This window comes from Trichophyton benhamiae (assembly GCF_000151125.1).
Source record: "Trichophyton benhamiae CBS 112371 chromosome Unknown contig01989.5, whole genome shotgun sequence".
Classification (NCBI taxonomy): Eukaryota; Fungi; Ascomycota; class Eurotiomycetes; order Onygenales; family Arthrodermataceae; genus Trichophyton; species Trichophyton benhamiae.
This window is the reverse complement of record NW_003315112.1, coordinates 1,030,427-1,051,749: the sequence shown is the minus strand read 5'-3', so window position 1 is coordinate 1,051,749 and position 21,323 is coordinate 1,030,427. Positions and strand designations below refer to the sequence as shown.

At 50.6% G+C, this 21,323-nt stretch overlaps 8 protein-coding genes across 8 annotated transcripts; 6 read left to right on the top strand and 2 right to left on the bottom strand.

The window, feature by feature from the left end:
* Positions 1-1,176: 1,176 nt before the first annotated feature.
* Positions 1,177-3,441, top strand: ARB_05085 (uncharacterized protein; the record flags this gene model as incomplete). Its single annotated transcript, XM_003016746.1, has 5 exons — positions 1,177-1,536; positions 1,632-2,026; positions 2,124-2,671; positions 2,787-3,201; positions 3,258-3,441. 5 exons carry the CDS (start codon positions 1,177-1,179, stop codon positions 3,439-3,441), a joined length of 1,902 nt encoding a protein of 633 aa, XP_003016792.1.
* A 1,614-nt stretch (positions 3,442-5,055) lies between these two features.
* On the bottom strand, positions 5,056-6,353 carry ARB_05084 (uncharacterized protein; the record flags this gene model as incomplete). Its single annotated transcript, XM_003016745.1, has 4 exons — positions 5,056-5,536; positions 5,590-5,710; positions 5,762-6,134; positions 6,195-6,353. 4 exons carry the CDS (start codon positions 6,351-6,353, stop codon positions 5,056-5,058), a joined length of 1,134 nt encoding a protein of 377 aa, XP_003016791.1.
* Positions 6,354-7,676: 1,323 nt separating this feature from the next.
* ARB_05083 (uncharacterized protein) lies at positions 7,677-9,125 on the top strand (the record flags this gene model as incomplete). The annotated part of the gene is made up of 3 exons (XM_003016744.1): positions 7,677-7,843; positions 7,921-8,294; positions 8,365-9,125. 3 exons carry the CDS (start codon positions 7,677-7,679, stop codon positions 9,123-9,125), a joined length of 1,302 nt encoding a protein of 433 aa, XP_003016790.1.
* A 1,518-nt stretch (positions 9,126-10,643) lies between these two features.
* On the top strand, positions 10,644-10,889 carry ARB_05082 (uncharacterized protein; the record flags this gene model as incomplete). The annotated part of the gene is made up of 1 exon (XM_003016743.1): positions 10,644-10,889. One exon carries the CDS (start codon positions 10,644-10,646, stop codon positions 10,887-10,889), a length of 246 nt encoding a protein of 81 aa, XP_003016789.1.
* A 2,743-nt stretch (positions 10,890-13,632) lies between these two features.
* Positions 13,633-14,665, top strand: ARB_05081 (uncharacterized protein; the record flags this gene model as incomplete). The annotated part of the gene is made up of 4 exons (XM_003016742.1): positions 13,633-13,903; positions 13,975-14,079; positions 14,151-14,269; positions 14,339-14,665. The coding sequence occupies 4 exons, from the start codon at positions 13,633-13,635 to the stop codon at positions 14,663-14,665; spliced, it is 822 nt and encodes a 273-aa protein (XP_003016788.1).
* A 131-nt stretch (positions 14,666-14,796) lies between these two features.
* ARB_05080 (O-methyltransferase, putative) lies at positions 14,797-16,236 on the bottom strand (the record flags this gene model as incomplete). Its single annotated transcript, XM_003016741.1, has 5 exons — positions 14,797-15,113; positions 15,202-15,644; positions 15,702-15,825; positions 15,883-16,006; positions 16,075-16,236. The coding sequence occupies 5 exons, from the start codon at positions 16,234-16,236 to the stop codon at positions 14,797-14,799; spliced, it is 1,170 nt and encodes a 389-aa protein (XP_003016787.1).
* A 995-nt stretch (positions 16,237-17,231) lies between these two features.
* Positions 17,232-18,323, top strand: ARB_05079 (uncharacterized protein; the record flags this gene model as incomplete). The annotated part of the gene is made up of 1 exon (XM_003016740.1): positions 17,232-18,323. One exon carries the CDS (start codon positions 17,232-17,234, stop codon positions 18,321-18,323), a length of 1,092 nt encoding a protein of 363 aa, XP_003016786.1.
* A 1,952-nt stretch (positions 18,324-20,275) lies between these two features.
* On the top strand, positions 20,276-21,215 carry ARB_05078 (uncharacterized protein; the record flags this gene model as incomplete). Its single annotated transcript, XM_003016739.1, has 2 exons — positions 20,276-20,735; positions 20,803-21,215. 2 exons carry the CDS (start codon positions 20,276-20,278, stop codon positions 21,213-21,215), a joined length of 873 nt encoding a protein of 290 aa, XP_003016785.1.
* Between the last annotated feature and the right edge of the window lie 108 nt (positions 21,216-21,323).

Below are 21,323 nucleotides of genomic sequence, written 5' to 3'. Positions count from 1 at the left end.
GGCGATATAAGGCTTTTTGTCCTGTGGCTTGCTGACTCGTGGGAGCCCGCTGGAGAGCTAACTAACCATAGCAAAACATCGTGAGACGGCCGAGGCTGGGTCTCTCTGGCAAGCATGCGCACCGAAAACCGCTGCCGACGCCCACGGTTAATATGTAATTATCCTTTCGATCAATCATGATACATATGGCCTCTGTTGTTTTGTTTATCGCGGGCTGGGATTGTGTGTATGTGAGTTGATAGCCTTCGCCCCTTGCTGGCTCTCCCGGGGCCTTGTGATCATCCCGCCGGCCCAGGGACGCTGCTCTGCTCGCCTTCTCCAGCTTCTTCGTCTCTTCTGGCGGCGGACTGAGGCACGAACTGGCTGATGCTTGACCGAGTCCAGCCGTGGCGGCCGCTTGCTCGCTGCCAGGGCCATCCCGGTCCGAGGTCTAAGTTATCTCTGGCGACGCTTGTTTTCTCCTCGCCCACCGACTAGTTACGAAGAATGTAACTAGCTGACCACAAGCCACGGCAGTTGGGATGGCAGGTCACGATCCACGGGCAGCCGCCTGGCCGCGCTTCGAGCTCGCCTGTTACACCGGGCCGGCGTTGTGATGCTGTCCGCTGCCCGTTGGGAGCTGCGAGAGCTGCGCCGGTGTGGGAGCACAGAGGGACTGCAGCCCAGGGCATGACCCGGATCTGCTGAAGCTCTGCCGCGAGCTGGCCGGAAGGAAACAAAAACAAGATACCCCGTATAGCACAGAGTGACAGGATGCTACGTGCTTGGCAGGAAGGGCCAGTTTAATGAGGCTTGACACGGCCCGAAGGATACATCTGCTCAGCTCGATCCATATCAGACCCAGGCAGGGAGGGAGGGGGGCCAGGCGAAGGCGTGCATCTCCCCCGGCCGGGTCTGCACTCACGAGACTGCCAGGACGGCCAGAGCAAGGGCAGGAAGCTATTCAAACGTCCGAATGATAAGACTTTTAGCGCTGCCATGGGGGGGAGGAGGAGGAGGGTGGAGGCAGAGCCGGGGAGACGGTGATGGATTCCTCTATAAAAACCCTCTGGATGCCCGCCTCAGGATACCCAGAACTCTCAAGCAGAGCTCCTCAAGACGAACAACGCTCTCTGACCCCCCATAATACCCTTCTTCTGCCCTTTTCTGTTTGCTGCTTGCTGGTGAACCGCCATCATGCACGGTCTTTTGCTCGCCGGGCTTCTGGCCCTGCCCATGAATGTGCTCGCTCACCCTGCCGAGCAGCACGCCAGCAACGTCCTCAGCCGCCGTGGCGTCGACATCGAGTCCTTCCGTCTGCCATTGAAGGCCAAGTACATGGACAGTGATGCCACCGCCCAGAAGATCCAGGCCATGTCCTTCTCCAAGGACGATGACTACGTCTCAACCGCCACCAAGCTGGTCAAGAGCACATTCCCCAAGTCCACATTCCGTGTCGTTGATGACCACTACATTGGCACCAACGGAATTGGCCATGTTCACTTCAAGCAGACCGCCCACGGTCTTGACATTGACAACTCTGACTTCAATGTCAACGTAAGTTACCTTGGTCCTTTGCTACATTGTCATTGAAAAAAAGAAGTTTGATATTTAAAGAATGTGTGGAATGGCTATGGCTAACATGCATCTAGATCGGCCGTGATGGCAAGGTCTTCTCCTTCGGAAACTCCTTCTTCACCGGAGAGATCCCCAAGGAGAACCCAATGGTCAAGCGTGCATTCTCGGACCCAGTCAAGGCCCTGAAGGGTGCCGTCAAGGCCCTCAACCTCCCTGTCAAGTCTGACAACGCTAAGGCTAAGACTGCTGCTGGCAAGGAGTCCTTCGAGTTCATGGGAACCACCGGTGCCCTCTCTGCTCCCAAGGCTAACCTCGTCTACCTCCAGAAGGAAGACGGAAGCCTCGCCTTGACCTGGAAAGTTGAGACCGATGTTGGTGACAACTGGCTCTTGACTTATGTCGATGCCCACAACAGCGAGACTGTCCACAACGTTGTTGACTACGTTGCCTCTGCTGAGTACAAGGTCTTGTAAGTACTTATCTTCCATCCGCTTTCCACTTATATAACATGTACATATATATATATATATATATGCTTGGGTAGACAAGTTCTAACGGTGAGATAGCGCCTGGGGTCTCAACGATCCCACCGAGGGAAACCCAACCTCTATCCGTGACCCATGGACTGATGCCTCTCCCTACACCTGGAACTCTGATGGCATGACCAAGTACCCAACCACCCGTGGCAACAACGCCATTGCCCAGGACAACCCAACTGGCGGCAGCACCTATATCAACAACTACCGCCCACAGAGCCCCAACCTCATCTTCAGCTACCCATGGAGCCCAACTGCTACTCCCCCATCCTCCTACAAGGACTTCTCCATCACTCAGCTCTTCTACACCACCAACCGATACCATGACCTCCTCTACTCCTTCGGCTTCAACGAGGCTGCTGGTAACTTCCAGGTCAACAACGGCAACAAGGGTGGTAAGGGCAACGATTTCGCCATTGTCAATGCTCAGGATGGCTCTGGTACCAACAATGCCAACTTTGCCACCCCACCAGATGGCAGCCCTGGCCGCATGAGAATGTACAACTGGACTACTGCTCGTCCCAACCGTGATGGCTGCCTTGAAGCCGGTATCGTCATCCACGAATACACCCACGGTCGTAAGTAGCCCATACCCCAAAGCCTGCTGAGCACCCTAACCATTCTTCAATTGAACCCCCCTTGTCTTCTCAACTACCACAACTTGACAATGCTGACATACCGTCCGCCTCCTAGTCTCCAACCGTCTCTGTGGTGGTCCCGCCAACAGTGCCTGCTTGAACGCTCTCGAGTCCGGTGGTATGGGCGAGGGCTGGGGTGACTTCTACGCCACTGCCATCCGTCTAAAGCCCCGTGACACCAAGGACACCAACTACTCCATGGGTGCCTGGGCTGCCAACAACCCCAAGGGTATCCGTGCCTACCTCTACTCCACTAACCTCCAGACCAACCCCTACATGTACACCTCCGTCAACAGCCTCCGTGAGGTCCACCAGATTGGTACCGTCTGGGCCTCCATGCTCTACGACCTCATGTGGGCTCTTATCGAGGCCCACGGCGGCACCTACTCCGCCGACCCAGTCTTCCGCAACGGCGTTCCACAGGATGGTCGCCATCTGACCATGAAGCTCGTCATGGACGGCATGGCCCTGTAAGTCCACACGTCCATTGTATTTCTACATAACTCCAGCTAACATATCCCTATAGCCAGCCATGCAACCCCAACTTCGTCCAGGCCCGTGATGCCATCCTCGACGCCGACCGTGCTCTCACCAACAGTGCCAACAAGTGCACCATCTGGAAGGCCTTCGCTAAGCGTGGCCTCGGCTACGGTGCCAAATATGATGCCCGCAACCGCACTGGCAGCAACAAGCTCCCACCAGGCTGCTAAATGCATTCTCTTATTCTTCTATGTACATAGTTTAGGAGTGCGTCTGTATATAGCTTATGACGAATTTACATATGTTCAACTTCAACTTGTCTATCGAGGGGACACCACTGGAGATGGAGCACACCATAGCCTTCCCGGGGTATGCAAAGTAAATATTGTCAACATTGGACATTGCCGGGTGTAGTCAGGATAAGCATCGATCATCTGCCGATGGTGTCCAGCTAAAATTGGGTTATGTCTCCACTAGTTTAAATAACTATGCTTGAATAATCCATTAAAGAGGCAAAGGCGGTTGCTTGGTTTATCTGAATAATACCAGCTAACTGGCAACTACTGGTTGCACTGGACACCAGCACCACAGCCGCAGGATTCGCAACAAGCCCTTGGCCACTTCACTCTTCGTCGGTTTATTACCCAGCCCTCAATCGTATAGACCGTTGCTGGAAAGATCTTGCGCTTGCCTGCTCTCCTGTGCAACTTTACCTTTGTATCGAAATGATACTCCCTATGAACTCCATCAATCTCTTACTCTGTTTTGAGTCGTTGTAGTCATAATCAACTAGATGAGATAAAGATGGTAGCTCTTCAACTTACCCGCCGCGTTTTGGACATTTGATGAGATAAAATTCAAGGAGAACATTCCTCTCATCAGAAGACAAACTATGTAACCGAAACGATAATCAGCACCAGGAGATATATATATTCCTCTAGGCGAAAGGATCCCAGCCCACTTAATTCGAACTCCAAACCCTATAGTTTTAAAACCATCTCTGAGGATCGCTTCTGGTCGACGCTGGCTTTGTGCTGGTCGTGGCGTATATGGAGGGGGAGGGTCTATTGGAACGGAAGGCATCTTTTGTTGCATATGTTTTCGGAAAACCAGTTATTGAAAATGCTGTGTATGCGATGGAATATAATTGTGTGGACGTTTTGTCGTTTATATAGTCTGGTTATTTGCAAAAATGGTTTGTATGTCGTCAGATCAAAGTCAACCGGCAGCACACGAGCCTCTGCTGGTCGCGCAAAAATCAGTTAACCTTTACCCGACGGACTATGTTGAGAGACACTGTTGGCAACTGAGGAATATAGTGTTTGTCATTATTGTAGAGGTAATGTACATGTAGTTTATGCGTGTTGATAAAGATATCGGTAGGAGCTTTTTGGGTGTCATGCGCTTATCGCTGATGGTTTTATTATTGGGTATCATATTATTTCGGGATATTAGCTAGTAGAGGGTATCAAGAAGGCAGGACGGAGCAATCGAATTCTAGATGTAGCTGTAGTGTCAGTTTAGCGGTTTCTATATGCCTACTTTAGACTCAAGCAAAGGCATTGACTAACCTATCAAAAATGTTATTACCCAACTCATGGCACAGCTATCGATCAGTGGCCGATTTAGAGGCACTGAGTAGTGTATTACACAGCTCCTCTGTCGGTTAGGACGGTAGTGCGCTCGATATTGTATGCCGTGCAGGTTGGGTGTAGAGCTCGTTGTACGGCTAGGGAGCGTCGTTGGCGTGGATTCATCTAATCATGAAACAGAGACATCTATCTCCCCGTATTATATTTATTTTGTCGCGGGCAGGCGGTTACCCGACGGAGAGGCACGCCTTATCATCGAAAATCAGCTCCAAGTCGCAGCTGGGGATCCGACTTGGTGGCATCAGCATAAGTAACGCCGATGGTCGTTGTCTTCTCTATCCCCTCCAGTCTTTCCAGGTTATTGCGGTCCAGACTGCGTCCTTCTTCCATGATATAAGCATCGCCGGCATAAGGGATGCTCGTCCGAGAGCCACTCTCCAGAAGCTGGGAGTCTTCTATGCGCTCGAACTGTCTACTATGTCCGTAGCTAGACTGATGGGAGTGGATCATGGTAGATCTCTTGATCGAGCTGCCTCTTGGTCTGGTTCCGCCCCTGTTAGGCGTCATTATTGGCCTGAGAGTGGGTATCGAGGTCGCGATGATGACCAGGTATGCCTCCAGTGTCCACCAGATGGCGAGCTGAGCCATGGCGTAGGTGATATCAGCCTTTGCAGTGATTGCTCTTAACTGGACTGTCTTGATAATTGACGCGATCATCGCACTGGTATCGGGGCTAGTTAGCTTGTTGTCTCTTTGCTACTGAGGAGCGGCCTGGGTAAGACATACAAAACACCTAGTCCCATAAGACATGAAAGGGATACCTTCTTCTTCCACTCCATGTTCAAATTCCAGAACATACTAGCGGGAAAGGCCGCAAGGGCAAGATCAACCGCCGAACATACCGCTGCTGTGCTGTGAGTATCCATACTCTACAATAGAATATCAAAGATGCACTCACCTCCCTGGAAGTAACCGGTGTTCTGCTGGACTTTCGGAGGCCAACAGCTGCCTGGGATACTATTGTTCCAGAACTTGCTTATAGGCCGGCATTGGGAGAAGCTGATGATCACCGTCGCGATATCAACAATAAACTGGATCCATATCAGGCTCCATAGCATGCGGCTGCGCCATTTGATAGGCGGAAGGAGACCGAGAAGTAAAGATGCATAGGCTATCCGCCCTATACCAGGAGACATGATGGAGAAGAATTCGCAGAGATAGACCCATTTCACGGAGTGCATGATCCCTTCTTCCGACAACTTTGCCATATGGGTTCCCAGTCCCCAGTGAGTAGATATGGTCAAAAAAATAGAATTCCCTATTCCAAATGCCTTTTTTTTACCCCTCGGTCAGTAATGCCCATCCCTTGAAGCGATCCAAGTTTAACTCACGTAACCAACGAAGATGAGGGCGTCGTCTATGGTAAATTTTCCTATGATCCTCCAACGAACGTAGTATCTGGTACCAACAACAATCGAGGCGAGGCCAGCAAACACCCAGGCAACAACCAGGACGGTTGTCCCCAGATAATCTGGCCCAGACATGGCCATCTTGGGCGGTTATGGACTGACCTTGACGAACGACAGACAGACAAAAAGAGCGAAACGAAAAGGAGAGATCCCGATCCCGATGAAAAAAAAAAAAAAAATCAAACGGAATGAAGCGACTCGAAATATATCTGTTAATCTCGAGGGCAAACGAAAGCAGCTAGTTTAACTATCGCATGAATAGTGGACAGTCTCGAGGCGCTTCCCCGGGTTCCAGCGACGCAGGAGTGCCTATATAGCGGTACAACTATGCACAAGGTAGCATTTTAGATCAGGCTGGCGTATCCGCAAGGAGGCATTGTCCGGGAGTCGTAAGTAAGCATCCGCTCCTGAAAGGCCCCAAAAAGGGTTCAAGGGAAATGGATATCGCTGCCGGAGGAGTGAGCATGACATACCACGCGGTAACATCCATCCATGTCAAGTGTCAAGATACAAGCTGCTCAGTGGCCTGGCGATCAAGTCCGGACGGCCAGGGGGGTCGAGTATGCCACTCGTATATGTCCTTATCTTATTCTTAGTGTCAGGGGGGTAACAGTGAGATGTGAAGAATATCGTGCCGGCTCCCAGCAGGGTCCATTCTGCAGAGTTATATATATATATACAACCAGACCGAGTGATACAACTAAGAATAGACAAAAAGCACGACGGTCCTTTTGTGTCTTTTCTTTTCGTTTCTCACTCGCAATCCCGGTGACCAAACGTTCCACTGCTGGCGTTTGCTTTCTTTTTCTTCAGGCTTCTTCCTCTCCTCCAATCTGCTGCGGGCCTTGGGGGGCCTTGGTGCAACCTGAGGGATCGGACAAGGCATGGAATGGCAAGATCCTTGCATGAACAGCCTGCACAGCATGTGGAAGGTCGAACAAGCCAGTCCTCAGCCCCCCCAAGGAGCAAGCAGACAAATTCTGGAGGGTGCTGGTGGCGTTGACGGGCCATGCAAGGGAGATCTTCAGCTCGTAGTTAACGACACCCACGACGGTTAATAGTTAATGACAGCTAATTAGCCATCAGCGGCTGATGCTGGCCACTCGCTGGCAACGATGCATCGCCGTCAGCAAGCAGCCGAAGGGAGAGAGACGAAGACAGGGAGACGCCGGGCCCTTCGGAGCCTTCTGGGCTGCTGGGATGCGCCGGTTGGTACGTAATATTTTGAAGCCAACCATGCAAACCACGGATCGAAGAGGGGCCTAAAACCGTCCTGGAGGGATCAAAAAGGTCGCGGCAACTCTTAAACTGCTCCATCCTGCCGCGTCTCTGCCTCTGGGACGGAGTGTTTCCTCGCTTAAATCGGCCCTGGGGAGAGGCAGCTTTTGGTCGATGTCCTGCGCGATGGACGATAAACCGCCGTCGGATTCTCAGGAAGACGCACCGCCGCCGCAGCAACAGCGCCGGGGCGAGCAGGATGTCGAGCGCGCGTCGTCGAAGCAGCAGCCGGACGAGGACTGGTTCGCCTGGCTCCAGGTCCTGGGCGCATTCTGCCTGAATCTGAATACATGGTATGTATAGTCGAGCCAACTATCGGGGCGTCGCTAGCTTTTTAGTTAGTGTAACTGACGGTCAAGTGTCGACTCAGGGGCCTCATGAACGCGTTCGGGGTATATCAGACCTACTATGAACTCGACCTGCTCTCGTCCAAGTCCCCTTCGGACATCTCCTGGATCGGCTCGACCCAGGCGTTCCTCATGTTCATCATCTCGATGGTCGTGGGGCCCGTCGTCGATGCAGGCTACGTGAAGACGCTGCTGGGCCTCGGATCGCTGCTCACGGTGCTGGGGATGTTCATGACCAGCCTCTGCACGCAGTACTGGCAGGTCTTTCTGGCGCAGGCGATCACCATGGGCCTGGGATTCGGCTGTCTCTACGTGCCGGCCCCGGCTGTTGTGTCGCAGTACTTCAACAAGAGCACTGCGCTGGCCATGGGGGCGTCTTCGGCTGGCAGTGCCATCGGTACGTGGGCGTTCTGTGGCTGTATAGTTACATAACTGCGACTGATATCTGACTGTGATACTCGAACCAGGCGGAATCATATATCCTATTATCTTCAGCCGTCTTCAGCCCAGGATCGGCTTCCCCTGGGCTACTCGTGTGATCGGGTTTATCATTCTGGCAACCCAGCTGCTGCCGGTCTTTCTGATGAAGCCCCGGTCTGTCCCAACCAAAAGGGCCAGATACAACGTGGTAGATACGACCGCGTTCAGAGACAGCCCCTACATGCTGCTCAATCTGGGCCTCATCTTCGGCTTCACGGGCCTTTACATTATCTTTTACTATATCCAGCTCTACTCGCTCGAGGAGACGCACATCTCACACGTCCTCGAGTCATATCTCCTGGTGATTATCAACGGGAGCTCTCTGGCAGGACGACTGATACCTGGGTTTTATGCTGACAGAATAGGGTCCATTAACGTGCAAACGATCGTCGCCTTTATCAGCGCCCTGTTGACATTCTGCCTGATTGCAATCAAAAGTGCAGCCGGTCTGGTGGTGTTTTGCGTCATCTACGGGTTCTCTGCCGGTGCGTTCATGGGGCTACCCGCTGCAGGAGTGGTGAATCTCTCTGCAGACAAGAGCAAGATAGGCACTCGGCTAGGGATGACGCTGGCCGTTGTAGGATGCGGCGTACTCGTAGGCAATCCTATTGCCGGCGCCATTCTCAATGGACGCGGAGGCTGGGTTGGACTTATTTGCTGGTGTGGAGCTCTGCTTACGGCTTCAGTCATTAGTATGGCTGCAAGCAGGGTCTCAAAGGTTGGTTTTGGCCTCAGGCGAGCAATATAATAATGGCTAGTAATACTCTGTCTATATCTTAATATCCCATAAAAATCGGGTATATAACATCTATTCATTATCACAAGGAAACAAAAATACACATACATCATGGACTCTCTCATGAGTTAGTTGGATTTATCCGTCGGCCACAGCACCTTTCCGTCTGGGCAAAACTTGAACCGATCAATCATTTTGCCCGGAACTTCGTCTTCATGCTTGAAACAAGCCGTCCGCTCTCTGGCCCATTGCTCCAGCTTCTTCCAGTCCTTACACATCCTGACCTGACCCGCTCCTGTTCCTGGAGGATTCTGAAATCCAGCGTATCTTGGCGTATCGTCTGCATTGCACATAACATCCTGGCGTAACTGGTCGAGGCAGTGCTGAATGTGACTGAATGCGACTCGTTGAGGGATACCGCGGTCAGCATTCCAGGTATATCGGAAGATGGTCCTCTAGAAGTACAATAATGATACAGGTTAGCATGCGGGCTAGAGTGCTAAGCGGTGGAGGTCGAGACAGTCATGACTGACCAGACAGTGCAGGTTATGATATCCCTGCAATAGATACACCCCTTTATCGTCGTCCCATGGGAATCGCATAGCATGCGGAAGCCCCTTTTCAGACACATATTTCTGCGGCAGAGCGACGACCCCTGGATCTCCGCTTAATTTCTCCCAGAGATGTGCAACATCGCTCGCATTTTCGGCGACAAACTCGGTAGATTGGTATATTTGTATGGGGACGTTTCTCTCTAGGCCAGCTGGAAGCAGTCAGTAACATGTGCTATTTAGAGAAAAAGTACGGATTCAGTATTGAAATACCATAATAAGAGCCGCAGTCGCAGTGTGAATTCGATGACCTAGTCTGGCTGTATAGGTAGAAGCTGAGAGCTGCGTTCAGAAAAACCAACCCAGCGATAATCGCTGATAGTATCAGGATGACCGGTCTCTGGTTGCTTGGGGTTTTGAATTCTCTCAATGACCCATCATGCTCGTTTTCTGTTGAATCCCTCCGCAGAGGGTGGTAGCTCTTGTGGTCGTCGGACATTGCTGTTGACCGTCTGACATGTATGTCCGGTGAGGCTATCAAGGAGTACGTAGAATTGGCCTGTGAGACGGGGGCTGGCCGCACTTATAAGTTTCGTGTTAGCATTATGCCTTGTGCATCCGTTTGCCGGAACCCATGTAACTATTTCAAGAAAGCCTCATTCTACGAATATTTTAGGTGCTACTCGGTGGACATACGTTAAGCGTAGTCATGCTCAAAATCACTGAAGAGACCAATCTATATTTGCTAAAAATTTCTCGTAACTGATATAAGAAATAAAAAAAAAAAATTCATAAAACCGTGCCACCTCGGACTACAAATTATGTGGTAGAGTCCATAGCTTATATATACGTGGAAATATGAGAGCCTTTAAGCGTTGTCTGCATCAACCCAGGACTGGTCGACTTTGGCAGGGTAGACAACGGCTTCGTCTGCGTCTTGTACAGATCCTATATCGATTTTAGAAAAACAGTCTTCAAAATGGGCCTGGAGATTACACTTACGAGCTGCCACATCGGCATCAACCCAGGACTGGTCAACCTTTGCTGGGTAGACGACGGCCTCATCGGCGTCAGCGACTTTGCCTATCAGCCAAAGTTAGCAATCGGGAAAGACAGCCAGGGAGAAGCATGGAGGTCAATACCGCTGGCAAGAGGGGCGGCGCTGGCAACAGCAGCCAAAAGGAGGATGATCTGGAACTTCATCTTCGGTGGTGTTGAAAAGTGATGATGACTTTGATCTTGCAACTACACAAATCAGCGCTCAGACGACCTGATATAAAAAGGGGGAAAAAAGGGAAAAAAGGCCGTCGAAGGAGATGGAATATCGCAGCTCTAAAATACCCTGTGCTGGTATTTGACCGCTTAGCCATGCAACCGCTGCAGCAACAACCCGGGTTTGCCTTGCGTGTAAGCAACCCCCCCTGTCCGCTGGGTAGGATTTAAATTACGTTCTATATTTGTATGGCCGTACTGCCTTCCCCCGGCCGAAATACACATATATGTACCGTCATGTGCTCCTAATACCTCGGCCATCCCTGCCTACCAGTATGCATTATGCCTATTTTCTGGCAGCATAAGCGGTTCTGTCACGCCATGTCCTACATAGAAAAGGGCGCGAGAGCAGTCGAATCACCAGGATGCCGCTTTCAGCAGCCTTGCAGCGCAACAGGGCCTGGGAGTACATAACTGTACTTGCCGGTCACAGCAGGGCACCTATGTCTCTTACCGACAAACAAAAATGCCCCGCTAGTCTGCTCCGAACTCCGCCACGGATCGTTCGTTGATATCAAATCCGACTCCAAGAAGAAGCTGGGTTTCTCTGATGCTGTTTATACATACCAAAACCGTCGCGGGTCTTGGCGGTGGATCCAGCTGGCCCCCGCGCGGCCCGAACTTGCGGGTCCAGCTCGAGGCCGATCCACACTCTAGGAACCAATAGAAATCGAGAGATCACAGCCGACTGAGAGAAGGGCGGCCTCTTATTGGCTTTATCGGTGCAAGCGCCGGTCGATCCGTTGCCGTTCTCCAGCCAATCACTGTTGTTTTTTGTTTAAGCTCAGGTGGGGCGCGGGGATCGGTGGGTCCAGGATGGGCCGCTTTGTGGCGCGGGCATTGGCTGGCGGGCGAAGATGGAGGGCGAGGGAAGACCTGGAGAAGACCGGGGCCAGGGCAGCGACGTCACATCGGATGAAGGGATGACGCAGGGCTTGACTCTGGGACTTTGCTGGCAGGGTTCCTCGCCGGCCTCCAAAGGACGACTCTGCAGGGCGGGCGTATGCAGAAAAAGCCTATTGTACCACCCCCGGTGCTTGTTCTATATTTATACATCTCGACTTTCGCAGTGTATGCCCAAAAAGATATTTCCTTATACGCAGCTGACAAGACTTCTTTTAACGAGACAGTTTGGAAACATGCCTGGCAGATCAATCTAGACTACTGGCCTGCTGGTCGCTCGCTAGTCTGAGAAGCCCTTGCTATTGCTCACTCGTCGTTGTTCGGCCCAATCCTTCAGAGCAGTGTAGTCTCGGCACACCCGTTCGCTCCCCCATCCAGTAACTCCACCTAGCCTCGTATCGACAGGCTCCAAGGTTGAATCGGCGGCACACATCAGCCCCTGGCGCAGGTAATCGAAGCAGTGCCGCATATGGGGACCGATGTGGTTGTGCTGCTGTTCATCGCCGCGACGACGCGACTGCAAGGCCCTGTAATAGCTCTGGTGGATAGACCACTTCGTACAGCATCGTCGGGTTAGCACGTTTCTAAATCGTCGTGTTTTTACTCAGTTCATTCAGAGCCAACGGCATTCGCACGTACCAGGCAATGTAGTTGGTGCACGGCAGACAAGGTATAGATCTTCTTGCTCCCTGCAGGAAAACGTACCGTGCCTTGGCCAACTGGTTATCTCGGAGACAACACCATGCTCGATTAGCGTCTGTTCCTTGACTTGACGGATATTTGGGACGTCAGCAATTACTCACTTGGAACAAGGGAGTCCCAGGCTGCCAGCGTGCCGTTATCTATTCGTGGGTCTTCACCAAATGTCCGATTATAGGTAAAGATCTCCTTGATGGTGCCCAGCGGGATTTCAGCTGCCAGAGAAGGATGAGCTTTTGCAACATGTGCCAGTCGAAGTAGATGAAAGGTAGGGTCCGATGGTGTGTACTTACGGTTTGAGTACTGGACACAGCTCCCACAGCCAAGAGATGACCTTCCAATCAACGCTCCTATCCCGGCAGACACCGCAGCGATGGCCAGTAAAAGTATGTAGTTGCCTAGCGGATACTGCCTTAGGAAGGGCAGGATTCCCGGCCGCGGGGAATTGTTGCTGGCCACAGGCTGGTATTGAGGTTTAAAATTGAATAACTCCATGATCCGGGGACTCGCAGCGTTTGTGAGGCGTTCAAGCAGGCAGGATAAAGAAGTTAATGAAGAGGCATAAATCCTCCGGCGAGCAGACGAAGATCTTTGCGAGACCTTGGGGCTCCTAATCCTTTATGCAGCCGTTTGTTAATTAGGCTGGATTTGCTGTCACACCGTTTGAGTTTTCAGGCTTGATGGTGGTCTGGAGCTTTCTGATACGGGCAGGACGGGTGGCAGCGGGAAATCCTCTGAAGGATCTACCAAGCTTCATTGGACAGATAATATAATACCTGTATCCAGAGTGTAATACAGAAGGATCTGGATAATTTTGATAAAGCTTTGGGAGGTTGATTGTAAAAGCAGAATAAGAAAAGTGTCAAGCTTGAATAGCCCATAATCGGACCGAGTGCATTGTAATGTTGTACAGCGGCTGTCTGCTGCATTGAATTCCTCTGGGTACCCCTGTCTCGGACGACAACTTGATCGAGTGGGTCGATAATCAGGCAGACTGGCGTTGCTTCCAATGTCTGATAGCTCAAGAGCAAACAAGTCCAACCGGGGGGGTTTGTATCTCAATCATAGATGTTCAACCTCTCTCAGGGAGAAGCATGGAGCAAAAGGAGGCAAGAGAGCATGCGGTCGAGCCGCTACTTAGGGGTGATGAGGCCCTGAATTGCGCTTCAGAAGAAGAGTTCAAAGACGAGTATGCGAGATTTGACCAGAAACCGAAGAGACGTATATGGAGGAGGATATTTCCATGGCTGTTGCATAGCTCGATAATAGTCATATATTCGCTGGTTATTTTTGCCATTATCCTACCCAGGCTCCAGAGACATGTTTTGCAGGAAGGAAAAGAAGGCAATCAACCACATCTTCCACGTCAGTCCATTTACCTATCAATCAACTCAGCCGGTCGTTTACTGACTTGCCGAAAGTACCGGATAGACAAGGCCTGAAATGGGAGTACCGTCGGTTCCCAACAAATATCGTGAACAACCCCTTTGCTGGGCCTCCTCGTGAGGAGATGGAGCAAGCATGGCACAAGTTTCTGCGAAGTAAGTCTATTATTTATCAAACTCGAAGGCTTGCGGACATGAACTGATTCATGTTTTTTGATCGAGAGTAGACGACAACATCCGTGTTCCTATCGGCTATCTGAAGGAGAAGAACTTGACTTCAGTATATACCAAAGATCACTCGGAGGGTATCGCATCACTAAGTGTATATCACTCTCTTCACTGCTTGGTATGTAGGAAACCGAACTGTGGGATAGTAGTATATGTGTTGGTGCTAACTGAAGTATCCGTGGCATAGAAAAAAGTCAAGCGCATGATGTTCAAAGAGCATTATTACGCCAACAAGGACGAAGAGTCTATGGCCCGTGAAATAAAGCACGCCGACCACTGTGTGGAATATATTCGAGAGTCCCTGATGTGTCAACCGGACCTGTCCCTCGTCACCTTCCGCTGGATCAACAACACAGCCCAGCACGAAGATCCGACGGAGTTTTACCCGACAAATTTTGATAAAGATATGCACTATTGCGCAAACTGGGAACACCTTGACGGGTGGGCTGGAGAGCGAATGTTTGATCTGTTTAGAGTGGACTTGTTGGATAGGCCAGAGAAGAGTTCGGGTTGAAAAGAGGAAGTTATTTCATTTCAGTGTTATATATTTCACCACACAGTTGGGATATCAGCAAGCTCAATGCAACTGTATTGTTAAAAGGCTGTTGACACTAGCCGAACTAGCTAACTATGTGGGAGAGCCGCTTATGCCTTCATAGCTTCGACGATGCCATCACCACCTTCGTCAACTGGGTCCCAGAACTGGACTACTTTGAGACCAGCCTTCTCGAGCAGCGCAGTCCACTGATCCTTTGTCCGCTCCATTCCTCCATTGAAGGCCATCATGGTCATGTCCAACTCAGCCTGGAATAGAGGGGCTGCCTGGTCAAGAACAAGCATCTCATGGAGCAGCAGCTTCGAGTATCCAGGGGTCATAGCTGCGACGACCTTCTCGAGGATCTTAAGGCAGCAAGCGTCCGACCAGTCGTGGAGGATATGATGGTAAAAGTAGACTCTGGCACCTAAACAAATGTTTAGCAGACGATGGCGCAAGCGTTGCATATAACTATATAACTCTATACGGAGGAGGGACTTGGGGTAGCAACTTACCAATAACAGGCTGTTCGGTGTAAAAGTCGTACGGAACTTTCTCAATTGCCGGATCCAAGGAGTCCAGAGTCTCAGTAACTGCTGCGAGATCTTCCAGAACCAACCGGCCTGCATTGGGGAACTTTTCTTGGAATGCTAGCAAGTCATGGCCCTTTCCAGCTCCAACATCGACAAGTAGGGCCTTGTCGGGAGATGCTCCATCGATAATTCGGTCTTGGACGGGGTACCAGTCCACCCAGTACCTCCTAGCACCCATGGTACTGCCCATGAAGGTGTTGAAGTCCTTGAGTAAAGCTGGATCGGACGTCACCTGCTCAAAAGCACTCAACTTGGAGTTGAAGGCATACTGCATTAACCCATCTTTGGGATCGGTTGGACAGGCATAGCCATGCTTCTTCAGGTAGGCCGGCGCACTTTGCATTGAGATAACGACAAATCGCGAACTATAGCTATATTAGCTGGGAGGTGTCACTTTTGTCCGACAGTATATAGTAACTAACATCATTCGATGACCGGCAGCTATTCCCTCGATAGCCATGGCGTGGGTGATACGAGTGGCCTTCCATGTCTTTGGCGCCACTTCTTCGACAAAATGGATGGCAGAGAGAGGCCGTAGAATGCGTACTGGACGAGTGACGGTCAGAAATCACAATTGATACAGCTGCCACCAGACAACCATACTTATCAACAGCTCTTCTGCGCCAGACAGCTCAGCGAGCTTAGCCGAAGTGACGGGCTCTTCCTTTGCAATGAGAGCAAAAAGGTTCAAATCAACTGCAATTCGAGCACTGACGGCAATCATGGGCTGTAAATGACGGGTCAGTACTCCGCAAAGGCACATATATATATATACCAGGGGCACCAAATACATACAGAAAAGATCATGTCGACGGCTACATTCTCTGGCTCCTCGAGCTGCGCCGTGAGGGCCTTGCTTATCTGCAAGCACTCCTTTCGCGCATCACGATCTTCCTCATTGCTGAGCCTCGAAGCGAGGGTCTGCAGCTTGGATATGAGCGCAGTAGCAGAGTCCATGGTGCTGGCAGGAGGAGGAATAGGTGGTCAAACGGTAGACAGAACGCACAGCGGGCTTCTACTCAAGAGGGGGGCTTCTCAGGGCGTACAAGTCAGGCAGCCAACCAGTTAACTAGCTCGAGGGCGATAGTTAGTTAACTGATCTGCTTTGTTCCCTGCGGGCAGAGATGAGGGTATTTATAGGGGGGGGGGAGCAGCTCGTCCGGCCCAGAGAAACGGCGAAGCGCCCGAAAGCTCTTTCATCTCGCCGTCAGTCTTTGCTGCTCTCGCGGTGGAACGTAACCATAACTAACTCGGTCGACCAGCCTCGTCGGGCCTTGCGTTCGCATCTAAGGGTGTAACTCCAGATTGACATGGCGTGCATGGCAGCGAGGGGCGTAACTCCATGCTTCTGCTTCGTATAACCAGCATCCCTGGGCTCGGGGTAGGGTTCTTTGTTCCCACAGCGCCCAACACGGCTCGACGGGCCCTTCGTACTGCCTGCTCGTTGGCTGGCGAGTCCAGGGGGCCTGAGACGGGTCCGGAGTCCGGGCCATTCGAGCGGATAAGCCCGATCTTAAGGGGCAAATTAAGGACGATTAGACGTTTGTTTGCTGCAGGGTTGAAAGCTACCACGACTCGCAGCGCTAAAGCAACGTCAGCGTTGTAGTTTGTGAACTAACTAGCTGACGGAATAGCTATGAGCCACGAGTGCAAAGCTGGTTGGGATAGGGGTAACTAGCCAGCTATCGCACACACGACACAGGCAAACCACTAACTATTTGATACTACCACTTCGCCTTCTCGCCATCCAGACTGCCTCGTTACGTATAGTTGGCGATGCCTGGATGAAATCATGACATCATCTTCATGTAGGCATATAAACCCCCCAAGTGGCATCATTATGGCCATCTTCACCATTTTCACTTAACTATGACATCTCTCGACCTATCCATCATTGATAATTTGTAACTCCTATACTACGCTCCACCAATTACTAGTTATCAGATCTAAGCATGGATACTGAGGAACACCAAATATGCACGGCGATAGAAGCGACCACTCGCCAGTCAATTATGGCCTTGGTTTCTGGCCTGGGAGTCTTCTCTAGGCTGCCCTATGAGATCCGCGAACTCATCTGGCTGGATTTCTTCCCTGTAGACCACGGGGACAAATTGACTCCATCTCTGTCGGAATACATGGATCTCAGAATCCTCCTTGCCAGCAGCAGACTGTACCAAGAGATCTCGGACGTCATCTTCTCCAAGACACGCATGGTTATCGATCTCTCCCCCCCTCCAGATTCAGGGAAGCGATTCTGGGGTGCTTTGCGCCTTCGGAGGCGCGTGCGAAAGGGTATCTTCTGTGATGGTCCGGTGTGGACGCTCAATTGCTGGGCCAAAGGCAGAGAGCGCCGCTTCGACCATTTTCCATTCTGCAAGTTAGCCGCTATCGAAATCCATATATCTAACCCAGAAGACGAAAATGGATTTTTCTGGAGGTGGAGGAATGTTATCAGGACGCTTGAACTGCTCGATACTTCACTGCTCCCGCCTATAGTCATTCGACTGCAGAAGGGAAAGGAGTTGAGTCTGCAAGATACATATGTCAATTGTGCTGGCTACGATCTACATAACCGTCAAGTCTTGAAGCAACTGAAGTACAGAAAACGCAAGATGTTAAGCTGGGTGGATACTTGCTATGGGTTAGTCCCTTACCCAGATGGAGGATATAATTCCCGTGGCTGGTACATCTACGATATTCTAGTTTTGCCATTCTATAGTAGATTGCGAGGTGCTCCCTCAATTCGAGTGGAGGTGCATTCTGATGAAATCAGGCGAAAGATTCACTGGACAACTATACGTCTTGCTCATGATGTATTTAATAGAAGGGTTAATAGAACCGACCCGTTCACATCTTACCTCGATGAGGAGTGGATCAACTGCCGGATCATTTCCCAGTACTATTATATACATGACTGCCTGCTTTGGGGGCAGCTGTTAGGGAACGGGAGAATGATGCCCTTCTTTCGGGTTGGATGGCATAACCGGAACCTCAAAATTATTGCCCACAGGCTTGCGTGGCTGGTCACCAAGTTCCTTGACTGAAGGCCCGACGCGGAGCCGATTTGAACATTGGCCTCGGGTGGTAGATACTCTAGCTATTTTCCATTCTAGTCCAACTGCCAGCTAGCATATTGTGTCTCTGTCGCTTTGAGTGCCAGGCGGGGGCTACTTCTCGTGCCAACCGGGTAGGTCGGTTTAATAAAGTATTCGGCTCTCTTATGAACTTCTCTTCGCTCCAGGTAAACCCCCTTCCTGCCATCCCGCAAGCATCACAGTCGTCGCTACGGGAGCTTCTATTAGATCGTTTGTAGACATCGAATTTCCCTGGATAGTAAGACAATGCAGCGAATTCCATTATAGCACAGATAATAGAGCAGGGTTGGATTGCAATCTCTTCTTATACAAAGTATATCCTGGGGTAACGGTCACCCAAAGGCAGTCCTAGTCTATGCCAGAGCTGGTACTCGAGCTAGAGGTTCCCAGTTTCCTGGTCGGCATCCCCTCTGATGTCGGGTCAGTGATTCACTGCCCTTTTGGCAAAATTTCCATCGTCGAAGGCAGTGGCCTGATCGGTCGAGGTAAGCTTTCGATATCACCACACTCTGCGAGAGACTCGAAGTTCTCAAAGATGAGAGTGCTAATAGACGGTCGTCCGGTTCGTCCGTGCGGCGTTTAAGTGCCGCCGTCATGTATCCGAGATAGGTAAACCCACCGGTCGTTTGGAGGATGAGAAAGGTTGCAAACAGAGAGAGGTCAAGAATTAGCCGCACCTGCCGAGCGCTTATATCACGTGCTTGATTATTAACCCGCCCTAACCTTGTCGGCAAAAGCTTAGCGGCTATTGTTGCCAAGCGTCGGGCCACAATTAGATTTTGATACTCCAACACTGACGGATTAACCCCAGGCGGGCCGTTGACATCGTGAGCGTCCTGCAGATACGGAGTAAGTGAGTTTGGACTCTTCAAATAACATAACACAACAAAGATATTTCCTCTGTCCTATTCTTCTACCATGGTGGGGCCAGATCGGCAAGGTTGACGAGCTCGAGATGTTTGCAACAAGCTTTCGCACACACCTTTGCCTTGCCTCGACAAGTGGGAAAAGTATTCATATTCTAATCAAACGTTTTGATTAACTCTCAACGCAATACTGGCTTGAGATTCCGGCTCCCTTGCCGAAGGGTAACCTCTTGGCCGAGTAGCTAGGGGAAAGCAGTGTGCTGGCACTTTTGGCCTATGACGTACGGGTATATCAACATATATATGAACGTTACAGAGTTTCTTAATGGGGGCTATACACCTTATGACAGCTTGTCTAATTCTGAAGGATGGATATGCACGGGTACTGTTTCTAAACTAGAGATGGAGGAGATCACCAACCTATGTTCTTGATGATTAAGTTCCAAAGAAACTGGTGGACGAAGACTCCGTATAGGCCTTCCATGAAAGATATACCATGATAGACTAATATTCCCCCCAAAAGTTGCTGCTACCATACAGGGGATAGTCTAGACGGTTTCTAAATCAGTCATGTCATATAAAACTGGCTATTGGTTACTTGAGAAACATCGACAGATCTAGTGGCTAGATTCTTCATGTATGTGATGAAACCACCAGTAACATATTCATTTATGCTAATTAGCTCGCATTGATTGCAGCCTATCAACATCATTTTGGTCACCATAGTTTAGTTAATAGTTTCCGCTGTTGCACTGAGTTAAGCTCTTGCTCTAGATCCACTGATCTGATTGTTCAATTTCTTGGGCAGCCACAATTCACACTTCAACGAGGCCTATTGGACTAGCCATTTTCAGTATCACCAAACAACCTGTTTGCATGGTAGATCCAGCAGACCCAAAAATAAGTCAAGGGCTCAAAATGTAGCCATGTGGGGGGCTCGTCTCTAGAAATATGAGCGTCTCCCTCTTCACCTAGCGACTCAGCTCGTACCTCCTAAGGCAACCGCTTAACTAACCTCGAAGCTGCAAACTGACCATGATCCTATCTCGCCAGATTGCAGCTTTTGCTGCCTTGATTGCATCTGCCTCTGCTTCCTGTTCCTGGCGGACTTTCCTAGAGCCCTATTCCGCCAGCAGTGCTGGACACGTCCCGGTATCTACCTTCAATTATACAGGTGAAGGTGGCCCGCTTCACTGGACCGGCCTCAATCCCACTGCCAACTGGCAGTGTGGCTACGATTCTACCCAGTCCCCCATTGCCATCGACTCCCAGACCATCCGATATGCACGCAAAGGCACGGTCAAAATAGATATTCCAACCACCAGAATGGCAGACTTTGAGAACCTTGGATCTACGGTCGAGGTGCCTGCCAGTGGAAAGCTCACGGTCAAAGGCAAGGTGTATAACCTTGTACAATTTCATTTCCACACGCCAAGTGAGCATCGAATTGACGAGGAATACTCACCTATGGAGATTCATTTCGTTTTCCAAAGGGGTAAGGAACCGAATACAAATATACTCCCTCAATCTCAAGATTGCATTGGCAACTAACCCACTAGTAGTTAAGGAGAAATCCATCGCCGTCGTTGGGTTTATGGTGGAGCTATCGCCGTACGGACGTTCTACCCCATTGTTGACCCAAGTGTTTGCGAATCTACATAAGATATCAACTCCCGGATCTGTCACCAAAATAAGAAAACTGGACTTCTCCAGTGTGGCTGATAGCTTGCACAAGAACGATATCTTCACCTACACAGGCTCACTCACAACTCCTCCCTGCAGCAACAAGATATCGTGGTATATTAGTGCCGCACCGCTGTCCCTTGACGTGGTCACTTTCAATGCCGTCAAGAAGGTTGTCAAGTACAATTCCCGATATACCCAAAACACTCTGGGGAGGGTGAACTTGTTGGAAGTCGCAGCAGGTGATATTGGGTGTGCAAAAAGCCAAATGCGTGTTCAGTCTGAGCCGTAGGGAATCATTGAATCAGTTATGTACACTATCAGATCGGAGTAGCGTGGGAGGAGGGAACCGAATGGAATCAGTCTTAAAACTTCGACAGCGGCGACGGCAGTCACAATT